The sequence below is a fragment of the Pristiophorus japonicus genome, chromosome 2, assembly GCF_044704955.1.
Source record: "Pristiophorus japonicus isolate sPriJap1 chromosome 2, sPriJap1.hap1, whole genome shotgun sequence".
Lineage (NCBI taxonomy): Eukaryota > Metazoa > Chordata > Chondrichthyes > Pristiophoridae > Pristiophorus > Pristiophorus japonicus.
This window is the reverse complement of record NC_091978.1, coordinates 329,906,830-329,925,290: the sequence shown is the minus strand read 5'-3', so window position 1 is coordinate 329,925,290 and position 18,461 is coordinate 329,906,830. Positions and strand designations below refer to the sequence as shown.

Genomic DNA, 18,461 nt, shown 5'->3' with positions numbered 1-18,461 from the left:
ATCCCAGGCGGTTAAGGGCAGATTTAATTGAGGTGTATAAAATTACAAAGGGCCTAGATAAAGTAGCTAGGAAGGGCCAATTTCCCTAGCAGAAAGGTCAATAACTAGGGGGCATAGATTTAAAGTAATTGATAGAAAGATTAGAGGGGAGTTGAGGAGAACATTTTCATCCAGAGTTGGTGGGGGACTGGAACTTGCTGCCTAAAGGTTGGTAGAGGCAGAAACCCTCATCAAATTTTAAAAGTGCTTGGATATGTACTTGAAGTGTCGTAACCTACATGGCTACAGACCAAGAGCCGGAAAGTGGGATTAGGCTGGATAACTCTTTCTCGGTCAGCACAGACACGACACGATTGGTCGAATGGCCTCCTTCTGTGCCGTATATTTCTATGATCTTCAAGATTAAACACCAATTTAGTCTGAAAAAACTCAACCAGTTTGTCAGAACATCACAGTTAGAGGTACTGCCAAGTCTATATGAGGCACTGGTTAGGCCACAGTGGGAGTAGTGTGCAGTCAGAGGCTGTACAAATAAGATTCATCAGGATGAAAAATTATAGTTATGAGGAGAAACTTGAGACGCACTGGTCCACTGCCAATTTAAGACAGGCCTTTAAAATTATGAACGGTTTTGATGGGGTGAATGGAGATCACTTACTTCCACTGGCTTGGTACAGACACAAAAGGGCTGAATGGCTACCTTCGGTGATTTTTTTTGTAATTGTTCCAAGAAATAAACTCTTAAATTATTAGCACCTCAGAATAATCTTGTATTGTGCACTTGAGCACAATTTCTTCCAGAACAGGCAAACAGTCTTCATTATTGGAGGATAATCACTTTCATGCATACAAAAACCTGCAGGGTCTACTGCTTAGCAGGACTGGAACCATTGGACTTCCCCTATCCCCACCCCCTTTTAGGGAATTAAGGTTGGACATATTTGTGGCAGGATAGCTTTTGCCAAGTCTGAAGGCGGCTTCGTAATTCTGCATATTGTAATAAGACAAGAGTTATAAGTATTGAATACTGGAAAGGATCAATTATATTTTACACAAATTTGAACCCAACGTGGACTGGAATTAACCAGCATATTTGAAACAAAAAACATCGACAAAGTGACAATTACTAAATAAAAAATAGCTTTGTCAAATTTCTGAAAACAACAATTTCAAAAGCTACCACAAAACTGAGTTAAGTAACTAAACTGATTTTTTTTTACACATTAAAAAGGTAAAGAACCAAAACAGCGAGTAAAAATATTTTCTGGTGTGTATAGACAAGAAACGGGACTGATGTTTGAGAAAAAAAAGAGCTGAGCATGCAATTCAGAACAAGCCCTCATGTTCAGCTAAGGTGGAATTATCGACACTAAATGGCTGTGAATGAAATTCTTAAAGGATAGTCTCCTTGAGAATTCCTTCATTAGTGAGAGAATAGCATTTCATATTTGTATATGGCAGTTCGAAGAATTTATATCCCACCGCGGCTTATATATCATTTCAAAAACAAGAGTGCTGCATGGCATACACATACAATATGCCAATTTATTTAGAAATATTAGAGCTTCGTTTTTTTTTTAAAAAGACATCATTTTAAGAATGACGAAAGCTGTTTATAATAGAAAATATTTCCTTTTAGTTGTGTCACATCACTTTCATGCATACTGAAAATAGCACACATTTTCAAATGGCAGCTCAAAATTTTAGGAACTTCAACACTATAAGAAGCTACAATTTTACACTATACTGTGTTAATACAATTTGTGGTCATTAGTTGGCACCACTCTCCCCTCAGCCTCACAGCAGAACTTGATCACATAATCCAGGCTGTAGCTCCAATGTAGTAATTCAGGAAGGTGCTGCATGATCAAAAAGCATAATCAGAATCCCAGAGCTTAGGATCTAGGCAGCTGAAGGTGCGGTCGTTAATGATGGAGTGATGAAAATCAGGAATGTGCAAGAAGCCACAATTGAAGAAGCAGAGAGATCTTGGAGGGTTGCAGGGCTGGAGGTTACAGATATAGGGAGGGGAGAGGCCATGGAGAGATTTGAAAACAAGAATGAGAGTTTTCAAAATCGAGCTGGTGTCACACTGGGAGCCAAATGTAGGTCAGCGAGCACAGGGCTGATGGGTGTACGGGACTTGGAGAGAGTTGATACACAGGCATCAGAGTTTTGGATGAGCAAGGTGGGAGGCCAGCCAAGAGAACAAATGCAATTAACAAAGTTCAGCTCCCATTTCCTGCACTTCACATTACAGGAATATTAAAAGATAGTACCTCCAAAATGAGATTTACATCTGTGGTTAGAGCCTGTACCCGGTGGAAACTAGCAATCAGAGAAATAGGTAGAAAACCTTGTTCATCCATCTTTCGCCGTAGAAAAAAATCTCGTTCCAGATTTTCAGTACTGAAGTAATATTCGCTAAAAAAAAAATTACCAATGTTAAAAGAATTCCCAGCTATGGTCATTAGGAAAGCATTGCTATAGCAGCACAAGAAATGTTCACTTACATTTGTCGTTTTATGTACTCCTTCAGTAAAGTTTCATCCACTGTGTACATCTGTGCTCCACTTCCATCATCATAATAGTACATCATGTTAGTATTGTACTCTGGTATATATTGGTCAGAGGTGTCATACGAATGCTTGTACCCATACGGGAAATCGTAATTCACTGAGGAAAAAGTAATCTAAATCAGCTGCGTTAATGAAATTACTTTCATAGTTGAAAGTTACATCTCATCATAACTAGCATCACCTCCCATGCTTGCTCCATGTATACAGCTATTTTGTGGGACTGTATGAATGTGTGTGTTCAATATACATAATTTAATGAAATACAAACACTGGAATACTGAGTAATTATTCACTGTCCCCAACAAAAGTTATTTTGCTAAACTGTTTATTACACTGCCATTTTCAGTTTCTCAGCCCAGAAGTATTATAGCAGAGTGTGATGGAAACCCTGACTTTCTCCAACAAAATGGAATTTCCTCAGAGAAACACTGATGAAACATTATGCAGTATCATAAAAGTAGCTACTTCTGAAATTTTAAATATATTTTACCTTCAGAGTAAACTATCAAAAAATATTTACCCATGCTGACCCTTGAAATAATTAATTATTCCATTACTACCCATGAATAAGCACTGGTTTGTAGTTTTCAGGAAAGAAATAAATGGAAATGCAGAATGTGATGCCATAACACTTGCGAATATCTTGGAAAATCCTCTAATCTTATGTAATAAAAATTTGACCTTGTAGTCAAAACCAACAATTGTAGCCATGAATCACTCATCATTCCCCTTGGAGAGGCTGGTAATCTGCTCCCAAGCCAAAAGACAACCACTTGGAAATAGTGGAACGTTGACCCAATGGCACAGTTAAGCTGTTTGTAGAGTTCAGGCATGCGAAGTAGTAGAACCCCCCGCCCCCCCTCCCTCCCTCCCAAGATGAATTACTTATTTACTTCCAGCAAGGTGGCCGCATGAGTACATGGAGGAATCTGAGAACTGAATCAGGCTCAACTGCGATAGAGGGTCAGCCGACTGTTACTGTGGAGGCCTATACATTAACAACTGCTATTTACGCATGGTAGCAGACGTCAAGTGGCACGTGCAACCCTTGCCACTGCATGAATCATTGCCTTCAAGAGGAGGTGGGAGGAAGGGAATAAGATTGTAAAATAAAAGCAAAATTATATTAGATTCATTTTTCAATGTTCCCTCCCTGGAATAGAGTCTAGTTTCCATTTCATGCCTCTCAGAGATCATCAAAAACTCATCTTGTAGAGATCATGGAAACAAAAGACAACCACTTGGAAATAGTGGAAAGTTACCCCAAAAGCACTATTACCAGGTTACCTTTAACATTAGTTATTGTATCTTTGAACCGTTAACTATTTTGAATGCATTCATCTGGCAATGCAAACAGAGATATAGTGTAATCTGTAAATTAGGAATATCTAAGGTACTTGCATCAGGTGTTCTTTATTTGCAGGTGTCCTTATTTTCAAAACAGCAATATGTACAGTAAACCAGATGGGCCAAATATCCTAGGATCTCCTGCAGCATTCCTTCAGGCCACATGACTTTTACAAATATTATTGGATTTACCTTATATCGGGTGGATCCACTGCAGTTGAGAATCCGTTTATGGTTTTGTACCAGCAGCTGTTGAGAGAAGTTACAAGCACCAGGAGGCCACCAGAGAGCAGGTGAAGATGAGAAACCGAGGACAGGCAAAGAGGAAACCATTTCCTCCATCTCTCCCTCCAAAGTCAGCCTCCATCTCTGTCTCCCATTCCCCCTCTTCCTGAACCCCCATTCCCCAACTCGAGACCCCTGCAATTCCCAGCCCAGCCTCCAAACCGGCAGTTCCTGCCTTTTGTGTAATGAAGATCTTTTGCAGCAGAGGAGTTGCTCTATCCATATGATTGAATGTCTATGCAGCTCTATCCCAGAAATATGCCACACTGCATGCTGTAAAGAAATCTCCATTACAGAAGTCGTTTTTTTACCCACTCCCACCACACACTTACCTGCATGTCCAGCGTTTTAAGTTGTAAACAGACTCACTGTAGATGGAATGGATATGGAAATACATTTCAAGTATACTTACTACGCGAGTTTCCCCTGCCACGTCCTCTTCCTCGACCTCGACCTCTACCTCGGCCTCTGAAACTCCCTCGCACACCACCACCCTCACTTCTAACACTGCCAATTTCATCAGCGTCATCTCTTCTGTCTCTGTCACGCTTGTCATCTCTGCGCCAACCTTTACAAAAATGAATTTAGTGTTATTCAAGTGCGGTTTCGAAGAAAATTGCTCTGAATGTATCACTAACTCAAAGGCCCCAGCACTGCCCTTCAATCTAATTTACTTGATTTGATGGAGTAATGGTCTGATTTTGGTTGATCTGCTAGTTGAAAATCTGTTCAGATACACATTTTTAGATCACAAGTACAATATATTAAAAAAATGTCCACACTGAGCCACTCAGTTTAGTCATGTAGCTTACACTTTAGTATTTCCAATGATAATCTGATCACTGACTTATAACAGCTCTCTATAATACCACATGATGCTGAATGATGTCCCCCTACAACAAATCACTCAGCAAGCTTTCTGAAAAAAACTTTCATTTCCCCCTGCTTCAGTATATGCCAGGGAGATAGAACAGATGGGCATGACATTAGATAATGAAATTAGTAAACATAGAAACAGAAAATAGGTGCAGGAGTAGGCCATTCGGCCCTTCGAGCCTGCACCACCATTCATTATGATCATGGCTGATCATGCAACTTCAGTACCCCATTCCTGCTTTCTCTCCATACCCCTTGATCCCTTTAGCCAAAAGGGCCACATCTAACTCCCTTTTGAATATATGTAATGAACTGGCCTCAACAACTTTGTGGTAGAGAATTCCACAGGTTCACCACTCTGAGTGAATAAGTTTCTCTTCATCTCAGTCCTAAATGGCTTACCCCTTAAACTTAGACTGTGACCCCCCTGGTTCTGGAACTCCCCAACAACAGGAACATTCTTCCTGCCTCTAACCTGTCCAATCCCGTCAGAATTTTATATGTTTCTATGAGATCCCCTCTCATTCTTCTAAATTCCAGTGAATATAAGCCAAGTAGATCCAGTCTTTCTTCATATGTCAGTCCTGCCATCCCAGGAATCAGTCTGGTGAACCTTTGCTGCACTCCCTCAATAGCAAGAATATCCTTCCTCAGATTAGGAGACCAAAACTGTACACAATATTCAAGGTATGGCCTCACCAAGACCCTGTACAACTGCAGTAAGATCTCCCTGCCCCTATACTCAAATCCTCTCGTTGCAAGATAAAAAGTGATATTAAATAAACTAATCAAACTCAGAGGATAAAACCCCTGGTCCGGATGGATTGCATCCATGCATTTTTAAAAAAGCTAGGGAAGAAATAGCAGAGGAATTACTACACATATTTAATAATTCGTTAGAAAAAGATATAGTTCCAGAGGACGAGCAAATAGCTAATGTAATACTTATATTTAAGAAGGGGGACAGAACATGTCCAGGGAATTATAGACCAGTCAGCTTAACATCGATGGTAGGAAAAACAATGGAATCCCGACTAAAGGAGAAAATAAAGAACATCTAGAAACCAAAAATATAATAATGAAGTTACCATGGATTTCAAGAGACATATTCAGGTCACTTACTTCTTGAATAATCATTTCTTTTGTTATTTTGTAGCGATCGTGTTGTATCTGACTGAGATCGTGAACTGTTACGTGAGCTGGGCCTTTCTTGCCCATCTTGTTTCACTTCCTCCAAGTGTAATGGAACCCATTTATGCTTGTTAGCTAAAATGTTTTGAGAAAATAAAAGTATTTATGTATACTTAAAGTTGTACTGTCCATCAAGATGATTTTACAGGATCCAAATAAAAGTTCTAAAACGCAAGTCCAGGAAATTACGATTTGGCCGCAAACAAAAATGTTTTTCCTCAAAACACCACTGTCCTGGTTTTTAAAACTTGGATCATGGATTCTGATAAGCAATTGGACTCAAAACATGAAAACCATTCACAGAAATATGTGCTGATAGGGGATTAAATAATTAAACTTGCTATGCAACAAAATTGCCACAAAAAAGGAGTTTAAAAAATGATCCACTGATCGTGATTTTATGCCAATGGAGTACCATCAGTGAAGAACCACTAAGAAATGATGGACAATAACAGCAGACCATTGTAGAGCACTGAATCACTGCACAACCAAACTAGTTGGAACGGTGAGACATACAATACAATCTAAAGAAAAATATAGCGTTCTGTTAAAATATAACATTTTACTCATCAAGCATATTTGCTGTATTTTATTTCAAATGCTGTATAATTCACTGACATAATAGGTTCTAGATTAGGTCAACAAATGAGGCAACAGCAGAGAATGCTTGTTCTTGTAGTACATGGAGTCATTTGCTGGCTGCACAAAAAAAAACAATGTACCCTGGATCAACCATACATCATAAAATTCACAGCACACAAACAGACTGAGTGTTTATGTTCCACATTTCACCCACTTTAGTTACTTCATCTCATCAGCATATCCTTCTACTCCTTTCTCCCTCATGTCCATATCTAGCCTCCCCTTAAATGCATCTATGCTATTTGCCTCAACCACTCCATTCTCGCCACTCTGAGTAAAGGAATCCGAATAACCCCATGATGGAGTAACAGGTTATCCACAAATATAGAACATAATGATTCAATTCCATATGACAATCTAACCTCAGCATGTGTTTTTTTAAAAAAAAAAGAGGGCTTTTATTTAGATTCAATTGTATGCTGTAGCAAAAAGTATATCTAAAGAAGTATTTGTTATTCAGTACAGGTTCGATAAATCAATCACTTCAATGCAGTCTATGATATTCACCCATCTTTGAAAACTCTTTAGCTACTATCATGAAAATACCATTTGAGCAGGATTTAATTCAGAGCACCTGTAGGGGTGCAAAAAAGGCCAGAGGGCGAGTGAAACAAAATAAAAACTTGGCTTTCCAGAAATCTTGAATGGCTGCCAGCAATTTGTTACACTGAAATAAGCATATTTTTTAAACTTTAAAAAGTGAATTTTAGCTGCAAAATCGTTTTTCTGAAAGGATTTATCGCTGCAGTGTGATTCGAAGAACACATTGACCAGTGAACAGGACACGAAAGTGACACTAAGTGAAACTAGGAAATAATAAAGCAATGATTATTCATTGTGGTTAATTGTACAAAGATACATGATCTGTCCAGATTTTTTTCTGTTTTACTCCTATACTGAATATCTTGTTTTTTCCTGCAGCATTCTTGGAGAAATATATCAAACGTGGGTACATGAACATCATGAGAAGAAATCAGTGGCACAGAACACATTTTAAAACCAACAATCGGCACTGGTTGGTAGCTGAGGTAACCGAGTAAGCCACTGTGGACCAATATTCCAAAATGAATCAATGAAAATTGTGCAAGAACTTCAAAGAAAATGCTCTGCATAACGTAAAATTCCAGGATACAGTTTTCAATGAACAAATACACAAGTGATATGATTTTTTTCAGGTCTGGTGGGGGGCAGCAGGGTTAACCTGTTCACTGCAGTTCTCGAAGTAGAAAATGGGTAGGTTTGGTCCAGAGGGAAGAGATGTGATCTGACAGCACATAGTCTTTTGATAGAATAGAAAAATTCCTCACTAGCTACTAGGCTGAAAATGTGCTAATTCATTTCACTATTTATCCTATCAATCTTGGATTTAAACTGAGTTTCTGACTGTGAAAATGTGCATTGATTCTTTCCCTCCCTTTCCCCTAAACTTGACCTGTAAATGAGGTGCAAGAGTGATTCTTATGGTACTTAGTACTGGGGCAGAAGGGGAGAGCAATTTGGCTTCCATTAGTAATTATAAAATAGTGCTTATTTAAATCCATGGGAAACAAACAAACTAATGTGTTTTGCTTATGCAAAGCTGTTAAGTACAGACTTCTGCCCACTGGACATGCTGGCAGCTCCACTGCAATTTTTTTGAGAGAGTGAAGCATGGCCAGCACTACCTGCCTACAACAACTATGCTGCCCATCCTATTTATTTTGACCATGGCAAATTGTAAAAGACTTAAAAAGTAGAATTTTAAAACAAATTGCCCTCATGAATGCACAGAACCCTCTCATGTAACACTTGAGATGCTAATCAAGCTATTCTCAAAACCATCAAGAGGCACTGCTAGATGGTTCAGTAGATAAATGAATTATCTACTGACCATACATAACCCAGTAATTCCATGTTTAACCCCTAGTTTGTGCTTAGTTTCAGATATTACCAGGGTAGTAAACATTAGCTAAAGCTGGCCTCAAAATCTCACTTAGGGAAGCAAAAGGGGACAACAGACGAATATACCATTTTAATGTCATTGGATTCACCCACTCCATCAATATTTTATTCAATGTGGCCAATGTGTTTTCTATTTATATAGGTATAAACAAAATAGTACCTGTATTAAAAATCTTTGAGATCTGAAAAAACCCAAAATGGAGCTATTAGCTTGAATAGTTTACATTAGAAGCCTCCCAAGGATGAAGGCATCTAATTCAGTAACAGAGGGGGTTAATGACGGTGGAGTATATGGACTTTCAAAAAGGTGTTTGATAAAGTGCCGTATAATAGACTCGTTAGCAAAAAGGAAGCTTATGAGATTAAAAAAGCAGTGGATAGAGAATTGGCTAAGAGACAGAAAGTAGAGGGTAGTGGTGAACCGTTGTTTAATCAGATAGTATATAGTGGTATCCCCAGGGTTCAGTATTAGGACTATCACTCTTTTTGATACAGATTGAACCTCCCTTACCCGGAACCCTCGGGACCTGGCCTGTTCCGGATAAGGGATTTTATCGGACAAGAGGTGGTCACGTTAAATAGGATGGTACAGGTACTGAGCAAGGGGATATCAGGGCTGGCTGGCTTGGGGCTGGGTGTGCAGCAGAGATCATTGGGGGTGTGGGAAATCATGGGGTCAGACAGCGAGGAAGGACTTCAATTTGTTCATGTTGGAGTTCAGCGCATGCGCCACCTGGTGGCCGGGAATGGTTCTGGACGAGGGGTGGCTTCAACCTGTATATAGTAAAGACCTGGACTTAGGTACAGGAGACACAATTTATGACAAGAAACTTGGAAATGTAGTAAACAGTGAGGATAGTGGCAGACTTCCTGAAGACAGACACATGGCAGATGAAATTTAATGCAGAGGTGTGAAATGATGTATTTTGGAAGAAAGAATGAGAGGCAATATAAACTAAATGATACAATTTTAAAGCGGGTGTAGTAACAAAGACCTGGTGGTTCATATCTTTGAAGGTGGCAGGACAAGTTACTATGGCTGTTAAAGCAGAGGGGATCCTGGGCTTTATAGACACAGAGTACAAACACAAATAAATGCTAAACCTTTGTAAATCACTGGTTAAGTCTCAGCTGGTAAGTGCCAAAGCCACATCCCAAGCTGTACTTGGCAGATAGGAACATGACCCCAGAAGTTGCCATGTATTCAGCAACTTTGGAGGGCAGCACCATGAAGCTATCGCTACTTGATGCCATGTGTTTGTCAGTGCCAGCACATTTCAACACAATTTCTGGGCACCACACTTCAGGAAAGATGTGAAGGCCTTGGAGAGGCTGCAGAGACGATTTACTAGAATGGTACGAGGGATGAGGGACTTCAGTTACGTGGAGAAACTGGGACTGTTTTCCTTAGAGCTGAGAATGTTAAAGGGCAATCTAATATAGGTGTCCAAAATGAAGGGGGGTTTTGATAAGTAGATAGGAAAAACTACATACATACATACAATTTGCAGGGCTAAAGAGAAGAGCAGGGGAGTGGGACTAACTGGATAGATCTTTCAAAAAGCCGGCACAGGCATGGTGGGCCACATGGCCTTCTGTGCTGCAAGATCCTACGAAAATGGGCTCTTAATGTCAACTCAGGGAAAAAGCAATAAAGAGTAATCATCTGGGACAAAGGCCCAACTCTTCGGGTGCTGCTTAAACTGCCCTTTAGAGAACAATGGAGTACTTAAACAGGGCTCAACAATGACAAGTGCCAAAGCTATGCCCCAAGCTGTACTTCGCAGATAGGAACGTGTCCCCAGAAATTGCTGTGTATTCAGTGACTTGAGGGCATCACCATGAAGCTATCTCTACTTGGTGCCGTGTGTTTGCCAGGGCCAGCACCTTTCAACATGGACATGATAAAGAATTCAACTACAATCTAGATATCAGTTGATGCAGATAACGACTAATAGTTGATTAACTGCAGCATAAGTAGCTCGACCAAACTTGAAGGCTGCTTGCACAAAGATTTAAAGCCATGCTTTGATATCGGGCACTGGGTGTGGTCCTCCACCAATAAGGGCCGAAGTACATAATGTTATGGAAGAAACCTTGGACATTGTAAGAGAAAGTGAAAATAAAGCAGCAAACTCAAATCATACAGAACAGCAGCGATGAGAATATCCCAACACAGAAATAATGCATCAACCCAGGAAAGGCAGCCTTCATCCCAGCATCAAATACATCTATTGAGAATGCACCCCGACGGTTCTATGACGAATGCTGAAGAAATGAGCTTTTGAAACCTAATTTTAGAACGTACTGAAGCTCTCAAAAGGTGGTGGGTTCAAGCCCCATTCTAGACACTTGAGCACATAATCTAGGGCAAGACTTCAGTACAGTACTGAGGAAGTGTTAAGAGTTGAAGGCACCATTTTTCAGATGAAACATTAAACCGAAGCTTCGTCTGCCCTCTCAGTTGGATGTAAAATATCTCATGGCACTATCTGAACAGCGGGGGAGTTCTCCAGGTGTCCTGGACAAAGTTTAACCCTTAACCAACATCATTTTCTCTCATTGTGGGACCGTGCAGGTATGCAAATTGGCTGTCACATTTCCCTACATTAGAACAGTGATTACTCTTCAAAAGTACTTTTGGGACATCCAGAGGTTGTGAAAAGGACAACACAAGTGCAAGTTCTATCTTTTGCCATCATTAGGGAGCAAATTTATAAATCAGTGAATTTTTAGGTCATTTCATTCTTTGGTAAGTAGTACTGTAAATACATGATTAATGGTTTTGTTTTAAGTGAAACCTAGGTAGTAATAATTTAATGGTCTCCATTTTTCTTTCATATAAAATTTAATGAAACTAGCTAAAAAATATTTAAACTGTACTATGTAAATAAACAACCAGTCACTAAAGTACACCAAGATCTCAAATTGACTGCCAGCAAGAATTTGGCCAATGTATAATTATTTACATCTGAAGAACACACTTGCCAAGGAAAAGCTGCTTATAAGAAATCCAGCCACCAACTGTCTTGGACAAAAGATTATACGCAGAAAACATACATACTTCAGTTACCATTACAGTCAAGATTATGTGCTTGCACTTAAATTGCAACGTTACTATTTGGCTGGTTTACATAAAGGAATGTAATGAATGAGGCTGTCAACTGCAGTTTGAATGTCAATTGGCATGGTGCAGAAACTGCATTTAATTTATCCATATGTATTGCTAAAGCTGTTTACAGGAACAATGTGCTTTAATTTATATGTATTTATATACATTACATTTCTGTACTTTTAGCAGACCCTTCCCATATAACTTTAATTTTTATCAAATTGTTGACATTAGAACTTCAATGTTAGATATCACTCCTTTAATGGATTACTATAGCAATTAGCTTTTTAACCCCACTAAGTCTGCTTTCAAATTTTTTTCAAGGCCCATTGCAGTGAAAGGTGCAAATCCAAGCCCAAGTGTCAATCACAGCACAATTGAAGGTAGTTGATTGTGAAATTGACTATCAAAGTAATATATTTGTTTTTTTGCAACATCATGCTGTGAACTTTTGATTTGGGGATGGTAGGTGAGGCAGGAGGTAGAGAGTACAATCTTAACTTAACACAGGTTTTTGTACAAAATAAACTACCTTTCTTTCCCTTTTGTGAAGATCCCTGGGACTCATCGTCAATGGCTGACTTTTCCTCGTCATCATTTTGCTGTGTTTCTCGGTTTTCTTTGCTTTCACTATTGTCTTTCTTTTCAGTCTTGTCTTTCTTCTTATTTTTATTCAGAGGCTTTTTGTTTGGTTGGTTCATGATGTTATGGTGCTATAAAATGTGAAAATACAAAATAGATACATACTTTAATACAGTACAACTTTTCAAGTCAATAATCCAAAAATCCAGAGATTACCACATGAATTGCAAGTTATAACCATCTAATAGTTATGTAGCAAGGGTGGGAATGCTAGTTAATTCAGTCTTCAGCCCAAATTCAGCCAGAGGAATTCAAATTTGAGTAGCATGAATGCTAGTGGTGCCTAACAATACTCGTTAGCATAAGTAAAGCCACCTATAACTTAATCCCAACATACTAAAATCGGAATCACCACCATCTAGCAACACTGTCAACTTTAATACTTGAAAATTTAGCCCAAATTGACATGCTTACACCTGAGTTTTTAAACAGCCGAGTAAGCCATAATTACTTCGGAATAACCTCTGTGGTTGTGAACAATTAAGGCATGGCACATCAATCTATAGACTTGCAAGCCTGAACTAGCTTTAAAAAAGTCTGTATTGCGAGTTTAGCCATTGCCCACTTTTCCAAATATGACACAGTTAGGATCCAGAGGACAGACAAAAATGGGTAAAAGTGTTTAACATGTGATATGGAAAAGAGTGAATAATAAAATAGAATATTGGCCTCGATTTTGCGGGCAGCGACGAAGGAACAGCGCTCGCCGTTCACCTTGAAAAAAGCTGCACACAAGTTTTAATTGGGCTCTAGAGCACCGATTCAGTCTTTTCCGATGTCAGTTTGAATTTGGCGCCTTCTACAGGAGATCTGTGGAGTCTGTGAATAGGACAAGCAGCAGAGAGGATGATCAGCCACTCAGTTTGAAGAATCCTCAGACAGCAAAGCAGGATGTTAAAAAAAACCAGGAAATACAAATTACATTTAAATCATTGTCCAGAAGACAAAATAAAGGTTGGGCCATAGACATGGAATTAAGGAAGAAACTGAAATAGAAAAAAACAAAATGAAAAAAAAATGTTTTAGAAATCCGCAACTATTAATTTTCTTCTGAAGGAATAAGACTCCACACTTGTAAAATTAATTTTTCAGAGCCAGAGAGGTTGTTCATAAATAATCATGGCTTACTACACCATTAAAAACTCAGTTACTCCTGAATGAACAAGGCTTAAGTTTTTCACCGGTCTTTAGTGCAATAACAGTGGGTATAGGTTTACGTTCTCACCTTAACAGTGATTTCTGTGGTGATTCCATTGGCGAAGACTGCAACACAGCAGCCAGTGGATGAGGACATCACTGACAGCAATTTCCAGATTTCCACGTTTAACTGCGCATGTGCGGATGCCAGAAGTTGCTGTCAGTTTTACCCAGTAATACAGCCTCGCCGTTATTACTACAGCAAATTAAAAGTTAAAAGAGAGAAAATAGGAAACTGGTTGAAGTGTATTACTCAACAAAAATACAATGTTTAAGTTAATCAGAATGATACCAGGGCTAAAGGGATTAAAGCAATGCTCCCTTTAAGCTGCATAGCCACATGACTGCGTGGGACCTCGAGTACTGCACAACCGGTTCATCGGCTTTTAAATAGAAAAAAAAAACACGTGCATGCACGGAATTTTGAATGGGCTGCGCAGCTCATTAAAAAGGCTGCACAGCCCCAAAAAAATGAGAGGAAAGTTTGCATGGTCTGCTTGTATTCCTTCAAGTATAGAAGATTAAGGGGCGATGTAACTGAGGTGCTTAAGATGATAAAATAATTTGATGGGGAGATAAACTACTTCTTCTGGTGGGCAAGTCCATAGCATTAAAATTAGAACTAGGCCATTCAGGTGGTGTCTGGAAACACTTCTTCACACAAAGGGTAGTGGAAATCTGGAAAACTCTCCTCCAAAAAGCTGTTGAAGCTAGGGCAATTGAAAATTTCAAGGTGGACAGTTGATTCAGGCAAATTCTTAGTTATGATTAAGGTTCAGAAACACGGTAAAAATTATGTTTTACAACTAAAAAAACAAGACAGGTAGAACTTTGTTTTTAAACACAAAGATGAGAAAGTAGGTAGAGGAGTTGGGCAAAATAGGGCTTGCCTGTTGGTATATATTCTTGTACCATAGAAGAAACTCCTTTAGAGGTTTTGACCTAGTGATCCACAGGAAACTAATGGTGAAACCACTTCTGGTATGGAAAACAACCATTTTGCTGTCAATGACAGGAGGAAAAAATTTTCAGAATGCACTAAAAAAACTTTAGTGAAGTGAGGAATAGGAGGTGGTCATTTGACTGCATGGAGTAGGAATTTCTTAAAAGGACTGCATCCCAAAGCAATCTCCCCCATTGGATATCAGCAATATGCTATTTGTGGATATAGGTTGAATGAATAAAAAAAAATTTATACTCCGATACAGATTGAATTAAAACATTTAGTTTGCCTAAAAAAAACATTTAAGCCAGTGGTGCATCTTGTTTCAGATGAGGCAGAACTACAGGTTGAACCTCCCTTATCCAGCACCCTCAGGACCTGGCCTGTACCAAATAAGGGATTTTGCCAGATAAAGGGAGGTAAACCCGAGGTCAGGGAAGGGGGGGTGGGGGTGGAGGTCGGTGCCCCAGGTGGGCCCGAAGTATCAGCGGGCCGCGAAGTGCGCATGCACCCCCAGCCACCAGAATCATGCCGGACAAGGGGTGGTTCCGGATAAGGGAGTCCCAGATAAGGGAGGTCCAACCTGTATTTCAATATTTTAAAAAAAGTGCACTACACAGTAACATACCTCTTTATTAGCGATTTCTCCTGGTGTAGGCCAGTTTGTGATGTCACTGAAGTCACTTGACTAAAATAGGAAGAAAATATGGATCATTCAAAAATTCAGCAGACTTGACAGAGAATCTTACAGCACAGAAAGAGGCCATTGTGCCTGTGCGGGCTGTTTGAAAGAGCTACTAAATTAATCCCACTCCCCTGCTCTTTTCCCACAGCCCTGCAAACTTTTCCTTTTCAAGTATATATCCAATTCCCTTTTAAAAATTACTATTGAACATACTTTCACCACTCTTTCAGGCAGTGCATTCCAGATCATAACAGCTTACTGGCAAAAGAAAATGCTCATGGTCTCTGTGGTTACCGACCTTCCTGTCAGTGGAAATAGTTTTTCCATATTTACATTGTTAAAACCCTTGCATGATTTTGAACACCTCCCTTTAACCATCTCAGCCCTAAAGAGAAGAATCCCAACTCTAGTCTCTCCACTTAACTGAAGTTCCTCATCCCCGATATCATTCTGGTAAATCTCTGTGCTACCCTAATCATATGCCAAATGAGAAGCCACTTAATGAACCTTTCATGACAAGTCATGGCCTGGAAATGGAATATTTGTTTGAAGAAATTATAGGTTTAGAAGTTACTGATATGCACTAAATTCAAGCACTTCTAATTAACTTGATGAATGTGAAGTTGCAAATTCAGATTTCTATCAAATTGACATATGGGGTGCCCCCCCCCCCCCCCCCGTCCCAATATCATCCTACCAATGGCAATTGTTGAATAAAACTGCAGCAATGTAGATTCTGAACTGTAAGTCTCTGGTCTCGACTATTCCAATGCTTTCCTGGCTGGCTTCAAATCTCCCACCCGCCATTAATTGGAGCTCATCCAACTCTGCTGACTGTATCGTAACGCACACCAAGTCCCGCTTACGCATCACCCCTGTGCTTGCTGACCTACACTGGATCCCAACAGCACGATTTTAAAATTCTCATCCTGTGTTCCTCCATGGCCTCCCCCACCTGTAGCCTTCTCAAGCCCGAAAACACTTCAGAAACTCTGCGTTGCTCCAACTCTAGTCTTGTGCAATCCCTACTCCTTTTGCCCCACCATTGGCAGCTGTATCTCGTTTCATTTTAGACCCCAAGTTCTGGAATTCTCTTCCTAAACCTTTCCATTTCTCTTTCATCCTTGTAGACCATCTATAAAACCTCTCTCTTTAATCAAGCTTTTGTCAACCCATCCCAGTATCTCCTCCTTAAAGCCAAGGAAGTGGCATACAAATTGGCCAGAAATAGCAGCGAACCTGGGGACTGGGAGAAATTTAGAACTCAGCAGAGGAGGACAAAGGGTTTGATTAGGGCAGGGAAAATGGAGTATGAGAAGAAGCTTGCAGGGAACATTAAGACGGATTGCAAAACTTTCTATAGATATGTAAAGAGAAAAAGGTTAGTAAAGACAAACGTAGGTCCCCTGCAGTCAGAATCAGGGGAAGTCATAACGGGGAACAAAGAAATGGCGGACAAATTGAACAAGTACTTTGGTTTGGTATTCACGAAGGAGGACACAAACAACCTTCCAGTTATAAAAGGGGTCGGGGGGTCTAGTAAGGAGGAGGAACTGAGGGAAATCCTTATTAGCCGGGAAATTGTGTTGGGGAAATTGATGGGATTGAAGGCCGATAAATCCCCAGGGCCTGATGGACTGCATCCCAGAGTACTTAAGGAGGTGGCCTTGGAAATAGTGGATGCATTGACAGTCATTTTCCAACATTCCATTGACTCTGGATCAGTTCCTAGAGAGTGGAGGATAGCCAATGTAACCCCACTTTTTAAAAAAGGAGGGAGAGAGAAAACAGGGAATTATAGACCGGTCAGCCTGACATCGGTAGTGGGTAAAATGATGGAATCAATTATTAAGGATGTCATAGCAGTGCATTTGGAAAGAGGTGACATGATAGGTCCAAGTCAGCATGGATTTGTGAAAGGGAAATCATGCTTGACAAATCTTCTGGAATTTTTTGAGGATGTTTCCAGTAGAGTGGACAAGGGAGAACCAGTTGATGTGGTATATTTGGACTTTCAGAAGGCGTTCGACAAGGTCCCACACAAGAGATTAATGTGCAAAGTTAGAGCACATGGGATTGGGGGTAGTGTGCTGACATGGATTGAGAACTGGTTGTCAGACAGGAAGCAAAGAGTAGGAGTAAATTGGTACTTTTCAGAATGGCAGGCAGTGACTAGTGGGGTACCGCAAGGTTCTGTGCTGGGGCCCCAGCTGTTTACACTGTACATTAATGATTTAGATGAGGGGATTAAATGTAGTATCTCCAAATTTGCGGATGACACTAAGTTGGGTGGCAGTGTGAGCTGCGAGGAGGATGCTGTGAGGCTGCAGAGCGACTTGGATAGGTTAGGTGAGTGGGCAAATGCATGGCAGATGAAGTATAATGTGGATAAATGTGAGGTTATCCACTTTGGTGGTAAAAACAGAGAGACAGACTATTATCTGAATGGTGACAGATTAGGAAAAGGGGAGGTGCAAAGAGACCTGGGTGTCATGGTACATCAGTCATTGAAGGTTGGCATGCAGGTGCAGCAGGCGGTTAAGAAAGCAAATGGCATGTTGGCCTTCATAGCAAGGGGATTTGAGTACAGGGGCAGGGAGGTGTTGCTACAGTTGTACAGGGCATTGGTGAGGCCACACCTGGAGTATTGTGTACAGTTTTGGTCTCCTAACCTGAGGAAGGACATTCTTGCTATTGAGGGAGTGCAGCGAAGGTTCACCAGACTGATTCCCGGGATGGCGGGACTGACCTATAAAGAAAGACTGGATCAACTGGGCTTGTATTCACTGGAGTTCAGAAGAATGAGAGGGGACCTCATAGAAACATTTAAAATTCTGACGGGGTTAGACAGGTTAGATGCAGGAAGAATGTTCCCAATGTTGGGGAAGTCCAGAACCAGAGGTCACAGTCTAAGGATAAGGGGTAAGCCATTTAGGACCGAGATGCGGAGGAACTTCTTCACCCAGAGAGTGGTGAACCTGTGGAATTCTCTACCACAGAAAGTTGTTGAGGCCAATTCAC

At 40.2% G+C, this 18,461-nt stretch overlaps 1 protein-coding gene across 6 annotated transcripts in view; it reads right to left on the bottom strand.

Annotated features, from left to right (window-relative positions):
* The window catches only part of LOC139248186 (la-related protein 1B-like), a 105,322-nt gene that overhangs the window by 55,043 nt on the left and 31,818 nt on the right, over nt 1-18,461 (bottom strand). For 5 of the 6 annotated variants that reach the window (XR_011591008.1, XM_070871962.1, XM_070871936.1 and 2 more), the window contains 6 exons: nt 15,384-15,443; nt 12,506-12,686; nt 6,210-6,353; nt 4,624-4,779; nt 2,514-2,676; nt 2,280-2,424 (listed from right to left, as the gene is read on the bottom strand). Coding sequence is in view for 5 of the 6 variants with exons in the window: in XM_070871962.1 (XP_070728063.1) it covers nt 2,280-2,424; nt 2,514-2,676; nt 4,624-4,779; nt 6,210-6,353; nt 12,506-12,686; nt 15,384-15,443 (849 nt within the window). In the remaining variant the exon portion in view is untranslated. Of the gene's footprint in view, nt 1-2,279; nt 2,425-2,513; nt 2,677-4,623; nt 4,780-6,209; nt 6,354-12,505; nt 12,687-13,840; nt 13,935-15,383; nt 15,444-18,461 lie in introns of those variants that run through there. The other variant, XM_070871953.1, reaches the window with a different exon arrangement.